We start from the raw sequence: 23,226 nt of genomic DNA on the forward strand, positions 1-23,226 counted from the left end.
TACGACAGAGCCATAATCACAGATAAAACAATTTACCACAACAGACCAGACATCACACTCATTGACAAACACAATAAAATCACATACATTATAGACATAGCCATTCCAAATACTCACAATGTACAAAACACATGCAGTGAAAATTTCAGCAAGTATACAGAACTTGCCCAGGAAATAAGGCATCTGTGGAGAATGGAAAGGGTGCTTATTATACCTGTTTTTCTCTCCTGTACAGGTGTGATACCACACACACTACACAATAGCCTGGGAACATTACAATTAAATAGAAATACATACATCACACTATACCAAGGCCACTATATTGAATACATGCCACATTGTTAGGAAATCCTGAATACGACACTGACACACTTATTTAATTTTTGTTTTTGGTTGCTATGCCTTGACTCTGGTCTGGCATAGTACACCGATATAGTACCAGCATAGTACCGGTGTGAACCGAGTAACCCACTAAACTCAACATAATAATAATAATAATAATAAGCGCAGAGCCCAAACAGTTAGGAGTTGAAAGTTGAAATTTGGTACACAGTTAGGGTACATCACGAAAACGCATATTAAGAAGGGATTTTTCGAAATTCCTTCCCACAGGGGAGAGAGACGGGATTAAGGCTTAACACTTCCACCAACAATGGAAGTGTTAAGTAACAATGGAAATGTTAAGAGAAAGCGACGTGCAAGACGCAGATGCAGTTTTTTCGTTTTTGCGGGAAATTGAATATATTTTTAGAACCATCTAAAAATTCTCTAATTAGTCTGGAAACAAGGGGACCCAATTCTTGCATTTTTTGACTGTAACATAATAATCTTAATCTTAGTTATCATTACTTTTGCCCGAGCAACGCCAGGCCTACCTGCTAGTATTCATATATTACTTAAATTAAAGAAGTCTTTTAGCTTTGGAATAAGAAGTTTCTATGTTCTATCTTTATTAGAACTCTATTTATTGAATCTTTTATTCTGAGGTCATGTGCTGACATCAGAATTTCCATGTCTCTTTCGGTAACAAGTCCACCTCTGGTCGGAGTCGGAGTCAGTAGATTTTTATGCGACTCCACAGCCCTGCATTTAATATTTATAACTTTTTATTTCTTAAATTCTGATTCTTAACTAAAAACTAAATAATTGAAAAACTTTTGTAAATTGTCTTGGCTTTTTAAAATAAATTTGATCAAAGATTTACTCAGTGTTTGGCTAATAATAAGTATTGGTAAAGACAAAATTGTGAGCTCACGGATTTTTACGGGCTTCTTAAAAATCTAAATTTTCTGTTAATTGTCTTCGGAAAAAACCCAAAGAATTTGAACTAGATCGGATTTCACCGATTGTATAACAACTAGCTGAGGAAGTTTACAGTTAGGTGTGAAGAATGCATCATCATCGTCAACAAAAGTCAATCACGTGACAGTTTTCCCACGCTAATGATATAAAAGCTCGAATCTCTGGAAGCTCAGGGCGATTCGTCATAGGAAGTTGTACTTTCTGATAGTGCCCACCTCAACTCCTGAATCTCCATACAGCGGACTTGATCCAGCTACAGAGAGAGGACATCAGCAAGAAGACACGGAAGACACCACACCCTTCCATACAGACGATATTCGCCAAACTCTCCCTTCCACCGAGAGGTATTTAGGGGTTAGAATTTGTAAAAGTGCTCTCTCTCGAACTAGAAATTAGGTCAGTGACATAGCTACAAAATTCGTTGCCAATTTCTATAAATATTTTAATATAATCGCATTTAACCTTAGCAGTAAGTTCACCTCTTGTAGAGTTTAGATTTGTTGATTCAATCAATGCTTTGTTATTTTGTTAAACCTGTCTCCTGTCATGTAAGGACACCTGCCGACTTACCGAAGCACTCCCCACTCGATTTGCCCTCCTAGCCATCCAACGACCCCAAGATTGGGTTTTACCAGCCTGTGCAGAGTAAGTGGTCAATTGGGACTTAACCCATGACCCACTGCATATCTCACAAAATGTATTCCCTTATTTTTATTATAATTGTTTATGCAAACGATGGCATGACTTACAAAACAAATTACTTTTAACACAAATAATTTTTGGTCACCATGACTTTGTGTTAATAAGATTTGACTGTATAACTTTTTTAATTTTTTAATTGAAGATAAATTTTAAGATGAATATCAAACCTAAAAAAAGTAATGAAAGAATCAAAATAACAATATAAGAAAACGGAATATGTAGGACATGGATATAGAACCTGAGGCATTTATCTAAAATTTCTTTATAAAAATTTTACTAAAATTTGTAATGAGAATCAAAAATGGATAAAATGAATTTATCTTGAAAAAAATTTTCAAGTGCAATAATGAAACAAATTACATCTTAATGGGCCAAAAGAATTCCATTTAGTCAATTATCAAAAATTGATTTAAATTTAGTCATTTTAAAGAAAAAATTAAATACAATAAAATGCAAAAATAATGATTTGAAGAATAATTTAATAAATTGGTCTGTAAAATAGTTTCGCCTGCTCTGGCTATTATGGGAACAGTTAATTTTCTACTGATGATTGACATGAAATATTTGTTTAAATTAATAAAAGCTATTTTCTGAAAGAACAGAGCATGTTGCATGCAGTATACACTAAATTTTGGTGTGAAATGATCTTTATAGATAAATATCTTTTTGATATCTAAATTTATCAAAGTGTCCATTTTCTAAGAAATTTCTTTAGATATTAATTAAACAGTATTTTCCATACTTCACCTTTTACCAATAGTAAAATTCAAGGTTGGATTTGCCAGAGTCAAAAGAATTCTATTGACTCCAACTCTGCCCTAAAATATCCAACTCCAACTCCACAACACTGTTGTAAAGGATACAAACAAATGTAGAACAAATTGTGTTCTATATCATTCATTCATTTGTATTCTTTGCAAGCTTTTCCATTATATTTTGACTATAATTTCTCTTACTTGTTCATAACATACAAATTCAATATAAAAATTCTATAAATTAAAATTTTAATATTATTTTTCATATGAAATTGATATTCTTTTGTTAATGGAAATTCCAATTTCTAACTGTATCCAATTTGCCTTTATAGATTTTGTATTTTGTATTGAATTGTACTTGTGCTAAAGACTGTTCTTTGTTCTTTATCCAAACTGTTCTTGAGTTGAACTGAAGATGAGAAAAAGTCTTTCAGAAATTTTATCCTTTATAAATCTTCAGACTTCTAAATTTTGTTTTATGATGAAATCATGTTACTACAAAAGTAGATTTGATCTAACTTTTAATCACCTACACAAAGAAATCTAAAGCAATAATTTTGTGCAGAAAGTATTATTAAAAAATCAATTTAAAATCTTTTTAAATATAACAATTTAGCAGTGATGTCAATTATTTTAAAACTATCACTGACTTTTCTTCATTTGGTTATTTCTTGACATTTTTAAAATTTAAAAAAAAAAAGCAGAGTGATAAACTCTAAAAATAAAAGAAGCAACAGAAGTAGAGTTCATTTGTTATAGTTTTTAACATTAAACATTGAGAAATCAGAATATACAACATTAAAAAAATTAGAATAGAATTTAAAATATGGAATTTACTAATTTCTTGTCTATGATCTGCAGATTATATGTTAAAAACTCTTCTGATTTCATGGTATGGATTATAGGTCACTATATGTAATCTACAAAATTTTTCTGAAATATTAAGAAAGGCATTAAAATCATTCTACTTTTCTTAATATCAAGAAGTCTTCTCAACATGACAAATTAATAAATATTCATGTTATATATTTTTAATTGTTTAATCATATTTTTTTAATATCAGGTTCAATAAAAACTATTATTTCCAGTAATTGTAGTCTTATTTACATATCCTGTTTAATATGATATGGATATCATTATCAATATTGGCAAAGTGATTACTGTAAGTGAATTCTACTGTACTTTGAATATTCTATAAAGATTGTTTTAAAAAGTAAATGAAGAATGGAAAAAGTATTTGTTAAAATTAAAAACAAAAAATGTATATTTTTATTTTTCAACATTTTAAACAGTTCTTAAAAATGCCCATTTAATTGAAGTAAGTGTTGTACTAGATAAGATAATACAAATATTCTTATATAGTATAATATTACTTTATATTAAATATTATACTTTTGTACATCATTTTATGCACGTGTAGTACACCGATATAGTACCAGCATAGTACCGGTGTGAACCGAGTAACCCACTAAACTCAACATAATAATAATAATAATAATAAGCGCAGAGCCCAAACAGTTAGGAGTTGAAAGTTGAAATTTGGTACACAGTTAGGGTACATCACGAAAACGCATATTAAGAAGGGATTTTTCGAAATTCCTTCCCACAGGGGAGAGAGACGGGATTAAGGCTTAACACTTCCACCAACAATGGAAGTGTTAAGTAACNAATTTCTTTTGCTTTTCAAATTTTGAATATTTTTTTTTTATAAGCTATCTTTTAATAATATAGAATTATTATTTAAATAAATAGATTTAAGAAATAAAATATACTATAAAATTAAATTTTTACCTTTTTCAGCAGCAGCAATAATTTCAGTAGATTGATTTATTTCTGAAAAATGGTCTATACGGTTGATGTCAATATTCAAATTTTGGATTTCTGATTCTATATTACCTTTCATATAAAAAAAAAAATACTCTTTAATTGTAAACAATAAAAAAATTATTAAAAATTAATATATAAGACTTAATAAATAAATAAAATTATATAAAAAGTTACCTAAATAATTTTGACAAATGGCTATTAACATTCTAGTTGACTAAATTACAAGATTAAACAATGGATACTCAAAAATCAATACAATCAATATTCATTTAAGATTGAAATTCTTATTAATAACTGCAATATTTTCCATATTAAATTCCATTAAAACATCTTTTTTGTTAGCATGTTAAAATGTTTACATATTTCCATTGCTTTTTATTAATTCTTTATTTGATGACTTTGATTTATAATTTTATATTTTGAAAACATTAGTATCAAATTTTATTGATTTACAAATTTTTTTAATTATTCTGAATTTATATTGCAGATTGAACATTATACTTTACACTAGAAAAATAGATTAATTAATTAGAATTTAATTTACTATAGAAAAATAAATTATAGTTGATTAACACATCCTTCATTCATTTAAAACCGATTTAATTTTAATGTATTTTTAATCTGTTAATTTGATTTTTTCAGATTGTTTTAGAAATTTTAACATTTAGTAGTAATTGTTTCAAAGCTGTAATTATTTTCAGGATATATACATATATAAGCATTGTATATTAAATTTTAAAAATCTTAGATAACTATGTAGTAATAATAATAAAATATAAAATTATATGTAATTAACACACATTGATTTTCAGATATTGTGATATCACAATAAAATAAAATGTATATAAGAATAATTTTTATTAAAGTTTATGTTGGCAAATATGAGGGCTATTTTTTAAATAAGGTCTGTTTGTGAATAAGAGTGAGAATGATGTGCGATTGCAGCAGTGAGCATGAGCATCTGTTTTCAGCATGCTTTGCGCGTGTTTAGATGCCATTTGCAGTCGTATCGTCTGTCTGTGTGCTGAACTGTAGAAGTTTATAATGTTTAAGAAAATTGAGTCACACACTGACTGTAAGATACGATCTGTTATTCGATTTCAGCACAAAAGATCATGGTAACTGTCTTTTGGGACAGAAAAGGGACTTTGTTAGTGGGTTTTATGCCAAGAGGCACAACAATCAATTCTGATGCTTATTGTGACCTTCAGAAAACTCCATTGTGCCATACAAGACAAGTGGCGTGGCCTAATGTCTTCCGGCAGCAGGCGGCAGATTTCTTTGAAGTTGGAATTTAAAAAATTTTTGAGCGGTATGACAAATGTTTGACCAAAAATAGAAATTATGTAGAAAAGTAGATAAAAGTATGTAGAATATGGGAAAAAATATATTTTAATGATATTTACAGTATTTTTCTTCACATTAAAAAACAGACCTTATTTAAAAAATAGCCCTCATATATTATATTCTTCCAGGATACAGAAATAAATAGAGCTTGTAAGAATAGAGCAATTCATAAAAATGTATGTTATTAAGAATATGGGAAATATTATTTTTTATAAGTTCTTTTTATTAATTTTTTCCAATATGAATAAATCTAAATGAAGTGTTTTATATTTAAGGTAACTGTTTAGGTTATTGACTGCTACAATAATTTTCTGTCACTTGAGAGTTTTTAATAATATAATTTTTATGTTCATTATTTCTTAAATATTTAGCAGGATCAATCATTCCACAATAATTTCAATTGGAATATTTAAATTATTTTCTCTTCAAAATTTGAATGTGGTGAATGTTATTATTTTGTATTGAAATTATTATTAAAACTTGTTTTCAAATTATCACAAAACTAATAGAAAATGTAAAAGATCCATCTCTTTCAACTTTTCTCTGTTGCATCTATTTATATTGATTTACAAAAATTTAGACAAAATGAACAATGATGTTTTGAATTTATGATATTTTTTCAGTATTAAAGTTATTGCTAACTAGATTTATCTAATCCATAAGAAGTTATTTTCTGGTCGCTCTTAAAATTTGTTTGAAATTATTATTTTCTCTCAGTTTTTTTTAAGCTTTGCATTTTAATTTTTAAATAGACTTACAATGCTAAAAGTGCATCATAACTGATATAGCCATTAAGTCATCATTTTCTGGCAACATCCTAATAACATAATTGGTCCTTTGATAAATTAGACAGCATTCAAATGCACACACTAATTGATTAAAGTAAAATAGAACAGAAACAGAAATACAAAAATTGAAATATTTTTCATTCCAGGTTTCTGTTTGGATTTTTATGAACAAATTTCTAAATAAGAAATAACATCACTTCCATGTTTCTGTCTGGTGTTTAAAATATTTTTTGATAATATGAAAACAAAAATTAAATATTTTAGTGCATATTCATACTTACAAAACATATGCAATGTTTTAGTAATATTATATTCATTGAATGAACAATATACACCTAAACAAGCATTATTATTATTGTTAGTATTATTAGTAAAAATTAACCAACAGATACTTAAAAATAATCAGAATTATAAAATTACTCTAATTGAAATTCAAATTAAAACTGATAAAAAAAATTTAATGTTTTACAGAAAAGATAACATTTAAAATTTATCTCACAATGACTTTTTTACATGCATGCAACTAAATACTTTAATATTTTAAAAATTATGAAAAATAATAAAATTTTATCAACTGTCTTATTTTCAAAAAAACTAAACATTTATTATAATTTTAATACAACCGATATTTTTTTATTTTCAAATTCTTATCATCAATATTAAAAATTTAATCATAAAATGAATAATAAATTTTGAGATTAATAAAAGAACACAAAACATGGATATAAAATAATAAAATTTTATTGAATATTTTATTATCCAAGCAATATATATTTTTTTCTTTTATAAAATATACACATTTAAAAAATATAAAATTTTCACAAATTTTCCTTAAAAATTAATATTAAAAACAATTATATAAATTATTAAATTTTTATAGTAACAATCTTATTTGGTATTTCAAATCTGATATCAAATTCTTTAAGTGCATCTTTATTATGAAATATAATTATCATTTTCATTATGTCATATGAACTACTTTAATTATTTTGATACCAAGATTTTAACAAATGTTTTAACATGAATATAATACTGCTTATTTGAAATAAAAGAACTGATAAATTTTTAAAAATATAGACTTTTTGATAATTGCAAAAAGTAATTACATTTATTATTTCATTAATTTGAATTATTTAGAAGGCTTGTTTACAAAAATAATTATTAAAATTTTTGTTATAAAAAGCAAATAAAATTTCTTATTTTGAAAAAAAAAAATAGAAAAAATTATTTGAAATATAAATATTCAATAACAATTGAATAAGATGCAGTAGCAAACAATAGTTATTTTAGTGATTTTTTCTGAATACAATTGTTGCTGCAAATCTAGCATATATTTATTAAAATAGTGCTTATTGAAATACATTGAGAAAACACAAAAGCCATCAAAGTATCATAAATAATAAATATAACAACAGAAATTTATTTAATTTAAAATAATAATTTGGCATTAAATATTATGACAAATTATTAAAGGAATTTTGTGTTTTCAAATAACTGAAATTTCAATTATAAACATCATGTAAAAATAATTTCCAGTTACAATTTATAATTTTCAATTTAGTTTTATTATTTTTGTCAATTAAAAATTTATAATCTAATATCTATTTAGATAAAAAATATGTTTTCCTATTCTTCTAAACTTAACTTTTTAAACAATAAAAACAGATTATAGATATTTTGTTTGTAAAGCTGATAGAAAAAATATAACTTTATAATAATCATAGTCATAACAACAATATATGATTTCAATTCTTTGTAAAATTTGTTATAGAAATAAATTATACTGACATTGCACTTTAGGATTAAATCATATCTGACAGTAGGACTATAATTAGGATAGGATTGTGTAATATAATTAGTAGGGTTATAATTTAGACAAGATAATAACCCTTTAAAATTTTCTTGAAAGAACTTTCTAAAATTACACTATTATCACTATAACAAGGATAAACTATAATTTGTAAAAAACAATGGACATTAAATGATTAAATAGTTATTGCATTAAAATATATATGCAGTTGAATCTGATTAATTTAAATTTGACTGATTAAAATTATTGGATAGATCAATGGTTCCCAATTAGTGGTACGTGTACTCCCAGGGATACGCGAAATTGCATGAAGGGGTACACACAGCAATCTAAAATCGGTCAATTTAAAATTTAAATGCATGAGATGAAGAAATCAAAAAATAATGGGTGGACCATCAAAAATTCAGCAATTTACAACATGATGTCGAATGCACAAATTCATTTATTTATAACTAAAAATATTCTCGAAAGTTCATAAAAAAAACAAGCATTTTTTTTTTTGTGACAATACCTAAATGAAATTCTTGCGCAAGAAACAAAAATTGTACAATTAACACAAATTGTGTTAATTGTACAATTATCATTATCATCATGTCAGTGAAGCGGCAATAAAATATTTACTACCATTTTGCACAACATACCTCTGCGAGAGCGGATTTTTGGTTATGACAAACATGAAAACTAAACATTGTCACTGACTTCAATTTGAAGATGACTTGAAACTGAAGCTGACCAAAAAGCAATCAGATTTTACAAAGTTGTGCAAAGAAAATCGTGCACATTTGTCACATTAAAATTAAATAACCTTATGTTATTTTCATTATTATTACAATTGTATTTTAAAGATAATAAATGTAAAAAAAAAACTTATTCTATTTATCACTAGCTGTCTACCCACAGCTTCGCTCGCATTATANGCAAAGAAAATCGTGCACATTTGTCACATTAAAATTAAATAACCTTATGTTATTTTCATTATTATTACAATTGTATTTTAAAGATAATAAATGTAAAAAAAAAACTTATTCTATTTATCACTAGCTGTCTACCCACAGCTTTGCCTGCATTATATCGAATTTTCTCGTGGGAATAAGATATTTTCTTGCAGTAAAATGTAGCCTATGTCCATCTCCAACATGTAAGCTATCTCTGTGCCCAATTTTATTAAAACCTGTTCAGCAGTTTAGACATGAAAAGGTAACAGACAGACAGAATTACCTTCAAATTTATAATATTAGTAAGGATTAATATGAATTTCTGCTATAAGGGGTACGCGAGTTTGAGCTCTTTCTTGAAGTGGTATGCAGGAAAAACTAATTGGGAACCACTGGGATAGATCAAAGCCACTACTATTCCATTTGAGACTTGTATTTAAATTATTGTTAAAAATGCAATTAATCAAATTCATCAATTTTTTAGTACAAATTTGGATAATTTGATGTTAAAATATCTTGTACTACAAAAAAATAAAAATAAAAAAATAATGTAATCAACTGATTTTTAGAATTGTAAAATGTTAATTTAGGTAATTCCTGAAATGCATGTTTCATAAAATTTCTGAAATGTACATAAAATTACCATAATTGTTCCACAATTTTAGTAACATTTGAATCTTGATAGTGGCATTATTTAGCTTTGTTTTTCTGATGGCCATAGCCAAAATAAAAAGATTTCACTGTGTCATAACACAATAGTAAAATGTAATAAAGTCAAACAATTGGCAGATTAAACCGGGCTATATAGCCAGATTTAATCCAGCAATCATTTGGCTTTAATGTAACTATCGACTTAGAAATGTTTATACAGTATACAGTCGACCCCCCTATAACCTGCGTTCCTATAACGACAATTCCTATAACGTAGCGAAAAATTTGTAGCAACATTCGTATAAAGCATCTCCTAAAACGTCTTCGCCGACTCGTTTTGCGACAAGATTGATAGAGTCTGGACCAATAGTGGATGAGCAGCCGAACTACTTTCCTCCGACCCTGCGCCACGCTACGGAGCGGCTAAATTGAGTTGGTATCGTCTGTACAGTATTATATATAAATTATATATAAGTTAGGTACTGTACATATAATTATATATTAATTATATATAAATTAGNATGAAGATTATCTTAGCAAATTTTTATATAAAATAATTTTTCTGAAGAAAATTTTAAATATTTCTCTAACAAATTTTATTAGTTAAAACCAAGTAGACTAACTGTAAATTATTTCTGAGAGACAATTTAATTGAATACATTCTTAATGGCCAGAAAATATTGATGATCATTAAACTAAAATCAACATTCATAAAATATATAAACAGAAATATGTGAAGATTGCTAATAAACTTTTATATGTTTACAGATATATTTCATGAAGGAATGTAGAATAAATGTTTTTGTAGTTTTTTTAAATTTATATATTGATAAAAATTTTATTATATAGCACTTAATTTCATACATCTAATTTAATCTGTGAATTTTAACATTTTACTGGTATTATATAGAAGTTCATATATTAAACAAATATGAATTTTATTTAAAATGCAAGAACTGTTTGCTTTACCTATTTTAGTGTTCAAAATTTTTTATATTTAAAATCATAATTTAGTCTTTAAATAATCAATTTTTGTTTATTTTAGTTAAAAACATTAACAGTTCTTTCAAATAATAATACTTTTGTGTTTGAAGTTGTAGGAACATATTTTTCCATCTATACTAATATTATAAAGAGGTAAAGTTTGTAAGTTTGGATGTAGGAGGTAATCTCTGAAACTACTCATCAGATTTCAAAATTTCTTTCACCAATATTCAGATGGACCTTCAGGGTGGACATTGGCTGTATATTATTCTGTTAAACATTCATATAAATTAAAAGATATCATCTAGGTAAGCGTTATATTTTTTGGTATCGGGTAGCAAGGGGCAAGATTCATACTTATACAAGATAGGTAACCGTGCGGCGCAGTTGCATAGTTGTTGAGATATGCAGTGCACGTGTCTGAACTTGTATAATATAAAGGTTATCTTACGTAAGAGTTTATCACACCAAATGACTAATCTAACACGTTTTAAAAATTCTTTATTCCTGTACTATACACAATTTAAATAATTTTTAAATGTGTTAGATTGGACACACAGTATGATAAAATCTTACGTAAGATAACCTTAATAAATATAAATCAAATACTATAATATAATATAGTAGAAATGTATCTAATAATCTTAATATTTGCTGTTGTTATTTTTTGCCAGAGCAACACCAGGCCCTTCTGCTAGTCTAAATATATAAAATTACTTGTCCTAAACGTAGTTGAAAACAAAAAATTGCATCTAAAATAGTACAGTAGAAGCCGTTATTTCAGTTAAGCCTTAATCCTCTCCCTCTCCTCCCAGTTCAATGAGGAGAGGGAGAGGGAAAATTTCGAAAAATTCTCCCTCTCCATCTGTGGGGGAATTTCAAAAAATTCCTTCTTAGTGTGCGTTTCCATTATGTACCCTAACTGTGTACCAAATTTCACCTCTTTAGGTTCAGTGGTTTGCTCTGGGTGATGATGAATCAGTCTGAATGACTAATTCATCATCACCCAGAGCAAACCACTGAACCTAAAGAGGTGAAATTTGGTACACAGTTAGGGTACATAATGGAAACGCACACTAAGAAGGAATTTTTTGAAATTCCCCCACAGATGGAGAGGGAGAATTTTTCGAAATTTTCCCTCTCCCTCTCCTCATTGAACCGGGAGGAGAGGGAGAGGATTAAGGCTTAACTGAAATAACGGCTTCTACTGTACTATTTTAGATGCAATTTTTTGTTTTCAACTACGTTTAGGACAAGTAATTTTATATATTTAGACTAGCAGAAGGGCCCGGTGTTGCTCTGGCAAAAAATAACAACAGCAAATATTAAGATTATTAGATACATTTCTACTATATTATATTATAGTATTTGATTTATATTTATTAAGGTTATCTTACGTAAGATTTTATCATACTGTGTGTCCAATCTAACACATTTAAAAATTATTTAAATTGTGTATAGTACAGGAATAAAGAATTTTTAAAACGTGTTAGATTAGTCATTTGGTGTGATAAACTCTTACGTAAGATAACCTTTATATTATACAAGTTCAGACACGTGCACTGCATATCTCAACAACTATGCAACTGCGCCGCACGGTTACCTATCTTGTATAAGTATGAATCTTGCCCCTTGCTACCCGATACCAAAAAATATAACGCTTACCTAGATGATATCTTTTAATTTATATGAATGTTTAACAGAATAATATACAGCCAATGTCCACCCTGAAGGTCCATCTGAATATTGGTGAAAGAAATTTTGAAATCTGATGAGTAGTTTCAGAGATTACCTCCTACATCCAAACTTACAAACTTTACCTCTTTATAATATTAGTATAGATGGAAAAATATGTTCCTACAACTTCAAACACAAAAGTATTATTATTTGAAAGAACTGTTAATGTTTTTAACTAAAATAAACAAAAATTGATTATTTAAAGACTAAATTATGATTTTAAATATAAAAAATTTTGAACACTAAAATAGGTAAAGCAAACAGTTCTTGCATTTTAAATAAAATTCATATTTGTTTAATATATGAACTTCTATATAATACCAGTAAAATGTTAAAATTCACAGATTAAATTAGATGTATGAAATTAAGTGCTATATAATAAAATTTTTATCAATATATAAATTTAAAAAAACTACAAAAACATTTATTCTACATTCCTTCATGAAATATATCTGTAAACATATAAAAGTTTATTAGCAATCTTCACATATTTCTGTTTATATATTTTATGAATGTTGATTTTAGTTTAATGATCATCAATATTTTCTGGCCATTAAGAACGTATTCAATTAAATTGTCTCTCAGAAATAATTTACAGTTAGTCTACTTGGTTTTAACTAATAAAATTTGTTAGAGAAATATTTAAAATTTTCTTCAGAAAAATTATTTTATATAAAAATTTGCTAAGATAATCTTCATCGTACAACACTTCAATTTTTGTAGATGTACATTTATCCCAAATTTTTTTTGTTTGCATTTGTTTTTGAAAATTTTGCTTTGTGATGAATGATTTTTATCTATTTTCAATTTTATGCACAAAACTCCATAGTGGACACCATAATAGTTTTTCATTTTAATTTTGAGGATATATACATATCTAATGTAGTACATCCAATTGTTTAGATCATTATTCTGTTTCCATATACTGTATAGTTTGCTTTTCATTTTAGTCATCATCATCAATATAATTGTTAAATAGTTTTAAAATGTTACTTTTAATGACAATTAATATATATTGCCATGTTATTATTAATACTATATAGATTTTATATGGATTATGTTATGTTATTTAAATGCATTTTGGGATGAATAGAATAACTTCTTGGATATTAAAAAATGTATAACAATCTTTCTTATTTAAATGAATAAAAACAAGCATTTTCTATTTTATAAAGTATTTGCTTTATAAATAATATATTTCTGTTATAAATATAAAACATAGGATAGATATATATCATGTATATATGTAGTATTGGAATCAATATTCAGCTTTATTTGGTATTTGGATATACTGCTTGTATCCAAAAAATATTTGCAGTGAAAGATTATTAGATTATAAATATATAGGGAAAAGCAGCAAATTAATTTATTTACATAAAATTTATTAATAACAGATAAAATTTCTCGGTATATATGTTTTTTTTTGTAATTATCTTCACAGTTAGTTACTCATTTCTGCATGCAAATTAAGTTGACAATATTTAATTGAACATAGTTTTTGTTTCTTATTTCCTTAAAAACTTAAGAGTATCAAAGAAATCACTGCAACTCCAAGATATAGAACAGTCACTGGACTAATTAGGATTTATGAGAAAAGCAGACTCACAAAAAGAAAAAGTTATGAACAAGCTGAAGGACTGCAAGGAATCTGAAATAGTTTTCAAAAGAACACTCACTATTTATTATCTTTTAAGAAATGACATAGACAAACCAAAAAAGGAAGAATAAGCAGGAGTGTACAGAATACCATATTAAAACCAGTAGTTGCAAATAAAGAAAGATTATACTGGTATTACAAAAAGAAACCTGGCAGTATGGCTCAACAACACAAATACAATATAGAAAAAGGCATTGTAATATAGTACCGTCTAAAATGTCACAGACTGAAGACTCAATTGTGAGATAGGATGAAGCTAATATCCTTAAGTTGTACACTCTTCAGCTTTAGTAATAAACATGGAAAAGAACAAAATACACAGAAGCAAAGTAATGGACAGATGCTTTAAACTGAGAGATACAAAAGTACTTCCTTCAGCCTCAAACTACTTCATAAAAAAAATTAAGATATGAATATTTCTGATATCCTTACAATCAACTTTGAATTCTTTATTTATTTAGATTATTTGATCTTATACTGTATAAACATCTTAATCCTAATAGTTACATATTAAAGCCAAATGTTTGCTGAATTATATCAGCTATATTGCTATTATTATTATTAATTAAATGCTAAGTAATTTGGCACTAGAGGAAGGTGTAATTAGAGTTAGATTAAATTAATTATTAAAATATTAATTTAATTATAATTATTAAATTCAGCAAGAGATGGCACCTAATGTCATCTATTGGGAAAATTCTATTACTCAAATCCATGATTGCTATGAACCCTATCTCTGAGTAGGAAGTATGGGAAATGACCTTGAGAAACAGGACTGCACTTTAAACAGTTCATTGGCATTTTAAATTAACAATGCTGTGAGAGGATAACAAATAGTATGCAACTGTGCATTTTTATTTTGTATATTGTTTTGATCAGCACAGATTTTGATAAAAAACATTAATTTTAATCATGTATAATAATTTATGTAATTATTATTCACAAGTTTCCAGAACACACCTTTGAATTCTGCCATATGAGAACATGTCTCAGCAGCCATTAAGATACTGCTAGTTGTTAGGGTAGGTCTGTAATTTTTTATTTTTCATTGGTGATATGCCTTATAAAACCAGTTAAGGTAGATATTTGCAGTGGTTGGCTGTTAAAATAGCCAGAGGGTTCTTTATAAGTGGTTTGAAACTGTATGCAATATACACAAAAACATGATGATTGATTTTTGTGGATATTGACACAAGATTGTCCATGTATTCAACCATTTCAGTTACATTCATTTCCAAGTGATGGAAATTTAAGAGAATGGGTTAACCAACCACACATATATATCCAGCTAGATAAATAATTTTTGGTATCATTAGACACACAAGTCTATACAGAATGATTACTTGCAGATAGGGTTTGTGATGAATCTACATTTCTTAAGGACACAAATGTTTTGCGACAATTCATGAATTAAAATTTCACCTACTTTGCCACTTGAAAAATAATTATAACAGTGAAGACTCCTATAATTAAGCATTTGTTGGTAATCATAGACTTTACTTTTAATAAGATATTCAAATATAACTGAATATTCCAAAGGCAGTCATTCTCTCATGTCATTATTCCACAATTTTATAGTACTAATTGGTGAAAGGGACTGTCCATCTCAAAATAAATTAGAAAATAAAAGTGTGTAGAAGATACTATGCAAAAATCTGAAAATTTGCATTAGACTTAATTCTATGATATTCTGTGAATGTTTTGGACTGCTTTATGAATTAAATTACAATATAAGTATTTCCTGATAGATAATAATGGTGGAATATTAGTAAAATTACAGAAGCAAATTTTGCCAATTATTTTCTAGAGATAAAAAAATAAAAAAATAGGATTTAGGTTTTCTTAATTTTACTTCAAAATTTTTATCAGTTTTAAAAGATATTTCCCCACCATGCATGTTATTTTTTTTTAATGTTACAAAAAATTTATAAACTTGTATAAAAACAATTAAAAATATTCTGTTTACAATTTAAAATATAAAAACCCTTACAATTACTAACAAAATGGGCATTATGAACAAATTTCTGTTAGTAACTTCATTTTCTTTTTAATTCTATAGTTCTGTAGTTCTTGCGATATCTCAATGGCGGCACGACAGTGGTGCCACAGTATGGAAAAATACATGAACTTTCTTTGGATGTAATGGAATCCAAACATTATTTTGTGATTTTATTTTTCTTCGCAATGTTCAGTTTCACAATACTTATCACAAACCACTGCTGCTAAAAATCCTCTATATTGACATTCAGAATTGACACAATAAAAATCATCACTTTTTCCCTCTTTACATTAAATTATTTAATTTTATCATTTACTATTTTATTTATAAAGCTGCAATGATCCATACAACTATTTTACATGGTCTTTTCTCTTAATTAGCATTTCATAACTTAACTGAAAGGGCAAAACTACAGATAATCCTATAACATATTTCATTCAAATATACAAAGAAAAATTCTCTATTATATTGAACATATATGTCTACTATGACTATGATATTTATTTTTCAAGCTTATTATAGATCAATTATAACAAATATATCTGAAAACATTCAAAAATGTTTTAATAATAATAATTTTTTTCAATGATTTTCTGTGATAATAATTATTAAAAATAAATTATCGGAAAAAAAATGCAATAATACTACAGTGGGTGATTGGTTTATGAACAAATCGGATAATGAACACTTTCGCGAAAGATTTTTGTGATCAGACAATAAACACTTCACTGAACAAACATAAAAAGAAGCGACGGAAAATAACAAATACTAATTGATTTTCCCTTGTCTTCAGGTAACAATTCGAAACCTTTCGGAGCATGGGGGATGTCAACATCAACGCTCAACCCGATACCTATTGGATAGTGTTTCCCCGAACTTTGAAACTCTTCATTGTAATTCCAGCTTTTTGTTTACTTTTCTGACAAATAATTTTTTATAGTCTTTGCAAGACTGTCGGGCACTTCATAAGTTTTGCATCAGTTTTTATTTTCTAAAGGTGAGAGTTTAACTGTCCTATCGGGTATTCATTAACATTTTAACACCAAAATTTCAAATTACATTCAGGTTTCACATTTACATAATTCTTTCATGCGCTAGTTGATTTCTGTTCTCTGAATTTTTGTAATTGCTTTTCTGAACTTTTTATTTCAAACAAAAATTGATAATATTATGGAGCATAAAAAGAGTGGAGTGTCAAGAACCGTGCTCACCATAGAAACCAAGCAAGAGATAATAGACAAAGTAGAGAATGAGCAGAAGGTATCTGATGTTAACTAGGTATTATGGCTTGAAAAGGTCTACAGTAGGCAAAATCTTAGCTAAGAAAGATATAATCAAGAAGACTCAAAGAGCTAAAGGAGTAACAAATATCATATCTGAGAAACAAAGATGTTCCATCCATGAAAAAATGGAGAGATTGCTTTTAATTTGGATAAAAGAATGGGAAATGAAAAAAGTAACTTATGTATAACCCAGTATGACTATCATTCAAGAGGAAGTAAGAGAAATTTTTGAGGAACTGAAGAAACAAACTCCACATTAGTTACATGAGGAGATAGAATTCAAAGCTACTAATTCTGCTAATGTAGAAAAAGAAGAAGCTGAGAAGTTCTGTCTCAAATTTGAAGAATTCATTAAAAAAGAAGGATACTGTCAACAACAAATTTTCGATTGTGATGAAACTGGTTTATTTTGGAAGCACATGCCGAACCATACCTACATTACAAAAGAAGAGAAAAATATTCCTGGGCATAAACCCATGAAAGACCGATTGACGTTACTTTTGGGAGCTAATGCTAGCGGTGATATGAAGCTTATCATGCTTCTTGTCTATCACTCTGAAAACCCTAGAGCATTCAAAAAAATTTCATAATTAAAGAAAAACTGCCAGTGATGTGGAGATCAAATATAAACACGTGGATCATGCAAACTCTTTTCAAAGAATGGCTGTTTGAAGTTTGTGCTCCAAGCATCAAGGATTATCTTCAGACCAATGAATTACCACTAAAAGCCCTGTTGCTATTGGCCAATGCACCAGGACACCCAAAAGACCTTGAAGATAATTTGCTGGAAGATTTTTCCTGGCTGACAGTTCAGTTTCTACCTCCAAATACCACTTTGTTGATTCAACCAATGGATCAAGAGGTTATTGCAGGTTTTAAGAACTTGTACATTCAAGCACTGTTTTGTTGGTGTTTTGAAGCATGTCAGTTCTCCTTAACAATGGCATTAAAAACATTTTGGAAAGAAACATTTGATATTCTTGAAACTATACGGCTCATTCAAAAGGCATGGTCAGAAGTCTCTCAACAACAGTTGAATTCTGCTTGGCGAAAGCTGTGTCGCTCCTGCATTCAGAGAGACAAAATGATGTCCCTTAAATTAGGGATGAAATTGTGACAACTGCTAGAGATCTGGAATTGGAAGTGAATAAAGATGACATTGAAGAGCTCATAATGGAATCTGAAATTGATCTGATGACAGAAGAACACCAAGAAACTAAGTGAGATGTGTTTTCTTCTGAAAAAGAAGATGAAAAAGGATCAATGCCATCATCTGCTATTAAAGATCTTTTAAAGAAGTGGGAGGATGTCAGAACAACGATCCTAGAATGGCATCCAAATCAAGTTGAAGTTAATGGGCTTGGGGATCTCTACAATGACAATGCTATTAATTACTTCTGAAAAATCATGAAGAAGACAGAAAATCAATCGAGATTGGACAGATTCTTTAACCCCTACAAATGAAAAAACATGACTAATAAAAACGCAAGACTGTGTATATATATATATTTTGTTTTTTTATTATTACATATAAACAAACATAGTAAGAAAAGTATATATTTTTTATTTCTTGGGGTATCCAAAACGAATTAATCAAATTTCCATAAAAACCTATGGTAAATCGATAATTGGTTAACAAACAATTCAGATAACAAAAAGTCTTGGAATGGATTATGTTCATTAACTGATCACCCACTGTATTATTCAAAATAATCAAATAAAAGCAAAACATTAAAACAAATCTAATGGAAACAAAATAGCAATTACAGTGGTACCTTGTACTTTCAATGACTAACTTCAAATGCAAATTTCAAGAAAAATTCATCTGAGTTTTTGTTGTTTCAAAGTTCAAACTGTGCACCAATGAAAAAAGTGTAAATGCAATTTGTTGTGCACCCAAGTTGTCACTCACTCTTGTTCTTGTGTTATGCTCGTATGTTTTCAGTGCTTTCTTTTTCCCTTTTTGTTTTTGGTACGTTTGATTATATAGTGTATTATTTGTTAATTTTTAACAATTTCTTGCAATTTTTCATCATTATCAGCTTTTGGGTGCTCCTGTACTTTTTTCATCTTTTAGTTCAAATTTCTGGAACAGAACTTTTTAAACCGTGTTCGAAGTTTAAGAGAATCTTCTCCATATACATTATGAATTTCTTTTACTGTTTGTACAACATTATATCCTTTCCAAAATTACAAGCAATAAAGCATTTGCTGAAAAATGCCTGATATAAAGACATTTTGGATATGAAGACACATCTTAATTTTATTGAAACAAAATGAAAATTTAAAGTAAGCTTCTAAACATAGAATACAATTTCACATTAGCAATAATGTGTTATCACCAAACTGTTATATTAACTGTTACAATTATTCATCTATGTTAAGTAAGAATGGCTGTTAAAAATATGCAACTTTCTGTTCAACCAAATGTAAGCTTTGCTTATTAACTATGGCATTGAAGTTTATGGAAGCAATGAAGCATAAAAGGAAGGTAGTAATATCAACAATTGATGTAAGAAAGGAAGTTATCGCAAAGCATAAAAGCAGTATGCATGTGACTAGTTAATGCAATTTTCATTTATTACACAGTATTTACTTATTTTCCTTATCATTTTTATATTTTATTATTAGGGCATTTAATTGTCTTATTTTTACATTAAATAATGTGTATTCGCTATTTTAAGTTTATCAAAATAAATAATGTTTAGGATCTAGAAATGGATTAATTCACTTTTCATTATTTCTAATGAAAAAAAAACTGAATTTGGACTTTGAATGACCTCCTGGAATGAATTAAATTTGAAATATGAAGCACCACTGTATTGCAAAAAGAAAGTCTTATGATAATTTAAATATTCCTACCTATTACATATAATTTACTATTCAAAATAAGCCAAGAAATGTAAAATTAAGTTCATATTATGCAATTTTCTTGCAATATTTATTGTTTGACACATACGGCACAGAAATTGCTTGACAAACAAGTCATATACATTGATTTCTTTTCTTTGTCTATTAAAAATCAATCTAATAATCAGAAAAATTTTAAATCATATCATGACTTATTCCTATTCTTTGTATGACTGATTACTATTTATTCTTGTACTTTAAATTAATCTATTAGGTTAAATGAACAAATAATTAATTGAGAGATTAAGTGAACTAAAATGAACTTCAAATCCAAAAATGATCACATCTAGAAAAATCATGTAATTTATAAAAAGTTTGACATCAAAGACAATCATCAGTGACTTTTATTATATAATATGGATTAGATAACTAATATATCATGTAATATTTGATAAAAATTAATTTTTATATGTAATTTTATATAAACTGATGCATAAGGTTTGCAATTTGAATTTTTTTAGGAATATATATTACTAGCATGATTTTAAGCAATTATGCACTTTTATGGAAAATTCTTGATCAAAAGATTTTATACAAAAAAAAAACTGTAATCATAAAAACATACAGGGTTCCTACTCAAATTTTTATTTTCATTTCCCTGACTTATCCTGACCAACTTTGTACAAATTCCTTGACCGTCACATTCCTTAGAGTATGGCACATTGACAAAATAAAACAGCATTTGACTTCCTATGTACATATGTTTTGCTTCTCCAATATTTTAATTAGTTATTTTTTCTAATTAACAGTTATATAGTTTTTATAATTGCTGAATTATTAAAATTCTATTATTAACTCTATTATTAATCTATTATTAAAATTCTGTTATTAATCCACAATCATAAATCTATAAGGCTTTGAAAAAAAAAAATTTTTATTATTATTATTCATTAACAAATTCTATATAATCCATATATAGAAGCATATATTTATTAAATTTATCTCTTAATAAATTTTCTGGACTTTATAAAAGTATTAATAAACTGGGAAAAAAAATCAGAAATTGTTTTGTTATGCAACCAAAATTATTAAAATAAAAAATGATAAATAATACCATTTAAATTATTTATCATTTTGTGTACTTTGTAAATTTTTGGGAAAATTTTATGTCAGCTTGGGAGGAGAAATTTTGAGTCCTGAAAATATTCTGCACCCTTTTTCATAAGTTGTATTGCACTACATTACTTCTTGCTGCCTGCAGATGGCTACACTTCAGTCAAGCATATTGCCAGAAAAAAAAAATCAACAAGGCAGCCAAGGAAGCAAATTCCCTGACTTTTTGACAATTTTTAACAAATTCCCTGACATTCCATGACTTTTTCTGAACACTAATGAAAATCCCTGATCTTCCATGACTTTCCAGGTGCATAGGAACCCTGAACATAAGTTTTTCATATTTTGAAGTAATAAAATCTATATGAAAATGATAAAAATATTATAATAGATACAATAACTTGTTTGTCAGCTGGTTAATCTCTGGGAGCTTAAAAAAAATGCATTTCCATGCTGGATTAAGCTATGGCTTTGTTTTGGTTTAAGATATAGAGTTTATAGCACAATTTGAAACAAAATTAATATGGAAAATTACTTTGCTGAGTAAGTAAGTAAATGAGTAAACCTAAAACTATTCAGTATTGTATTGTACTTACAGATACAGATTAATAAATAATTTCTGGTTTATACTACAACACATGAAAAAATTTTTCAAACAGCAACAGTTGTTTGAAATTATTAACTGCAAAAATTTTTTTATTTGTTAACAAATAATCTTAGAGTAATAAAAATTCTGGAGTTTATTTCTAATGATAAAAGCTTTTATTGTGCAAAATATCACACTAGAAAAATAATTCAGAATATAAAAGTAGAAAATCTTGTCCAAATCTTAGTCTGAAAAAAGTTTTTGAACATACTAAAAAATTAAAATAAAAATTCTTTAATATTTTGTTAGTCCTCTTCTGGCCATAATAACAGTCTTAATGTGAGATGGCATTGATTTAACAAGTTCTAAGCAATAGTCATAATTAATTTCCTTCCAACTTTGCAACAAAGTAGCTTTCATTTTTCCTTTGCAGTAAGTTGTTTTCCATCCATTAATATTTTCAATTTATCCCACAGATTTTCAGTTTGGCTGTTTGAATAACATTTAAATTATGGATGTTTGTTGGCCAAGGTAAAGATTTAATGTTTCTCTTTTTCCAAAATTCTTTTACATTTTTTCTACAATGGCAATTTGCATTTCATCCTGGAAAACCCCAAATTGATTTTCTACCACAGAAATTGGAAAAGCATCCAAATTTCTTTATACATTTTTCCATTTAGTTTCTTTTAGATTACAAAGTTTGCCTTTGTCTTTTGCTGACATGAAGCTCCATATAATAAAACGAACTGGAAATTTTTTCTTAGGCAATAGACATTGTTGTCAAAACTTTTCATCTGCTATGCACCATACAAATTGTCCGTGATTGGTTCCACAACTAACACAGAGTCTGCTTTTATCAAAAAAATATAACTTCCTCCGAATCATTGATGGTCCACTTTT

At 27.4% G+C, this 23,226-nt stretch overlaps 1 protein-coding gene across 1 annotated transcript in view; it reads right to left on the reverse strand.

The window, feature by feature from the left end:
• LOC111618575 (zinc finger protein 83-like) overlaps nucleotides 1–23,226 on the reverse strand; it is a gene marked incomplete at its 5' end in the record, with an annotated part of 46,072 nt that overhangs the window by 20,143 nt on the left and 2,703 nt on the right. The window contains one exon of the mRNA XM_023360131.1: nucleotides 4,551–4,655. Coding sequence (XP_023215899.1) covers nucleotides 4,551–4,655 — 105 coding nt within the window. The remainder of the gene's footprint in view (nucleotides 1–4,550; nucleotides 4,656–23,226) is intronic.

The sequence above is a fragment of the Centruroides sculpturatus genome, unplaced genomic scaffold (assembly GCF_000671375.1).
Source record: "Centruroides sculpturatus isolate CEXI.00-Female unplaced genomic scaffold, Cexi_2.0 scaffold42, whole genome shotgun sequence".
In the NCBI taxonomy this organism is placed as follows: Eukaryota; Metazoa; Arthropoda; class Arachnida; order Scorpiones; family Buthidae; genus Centruroides; species Centruroides sculpturatus.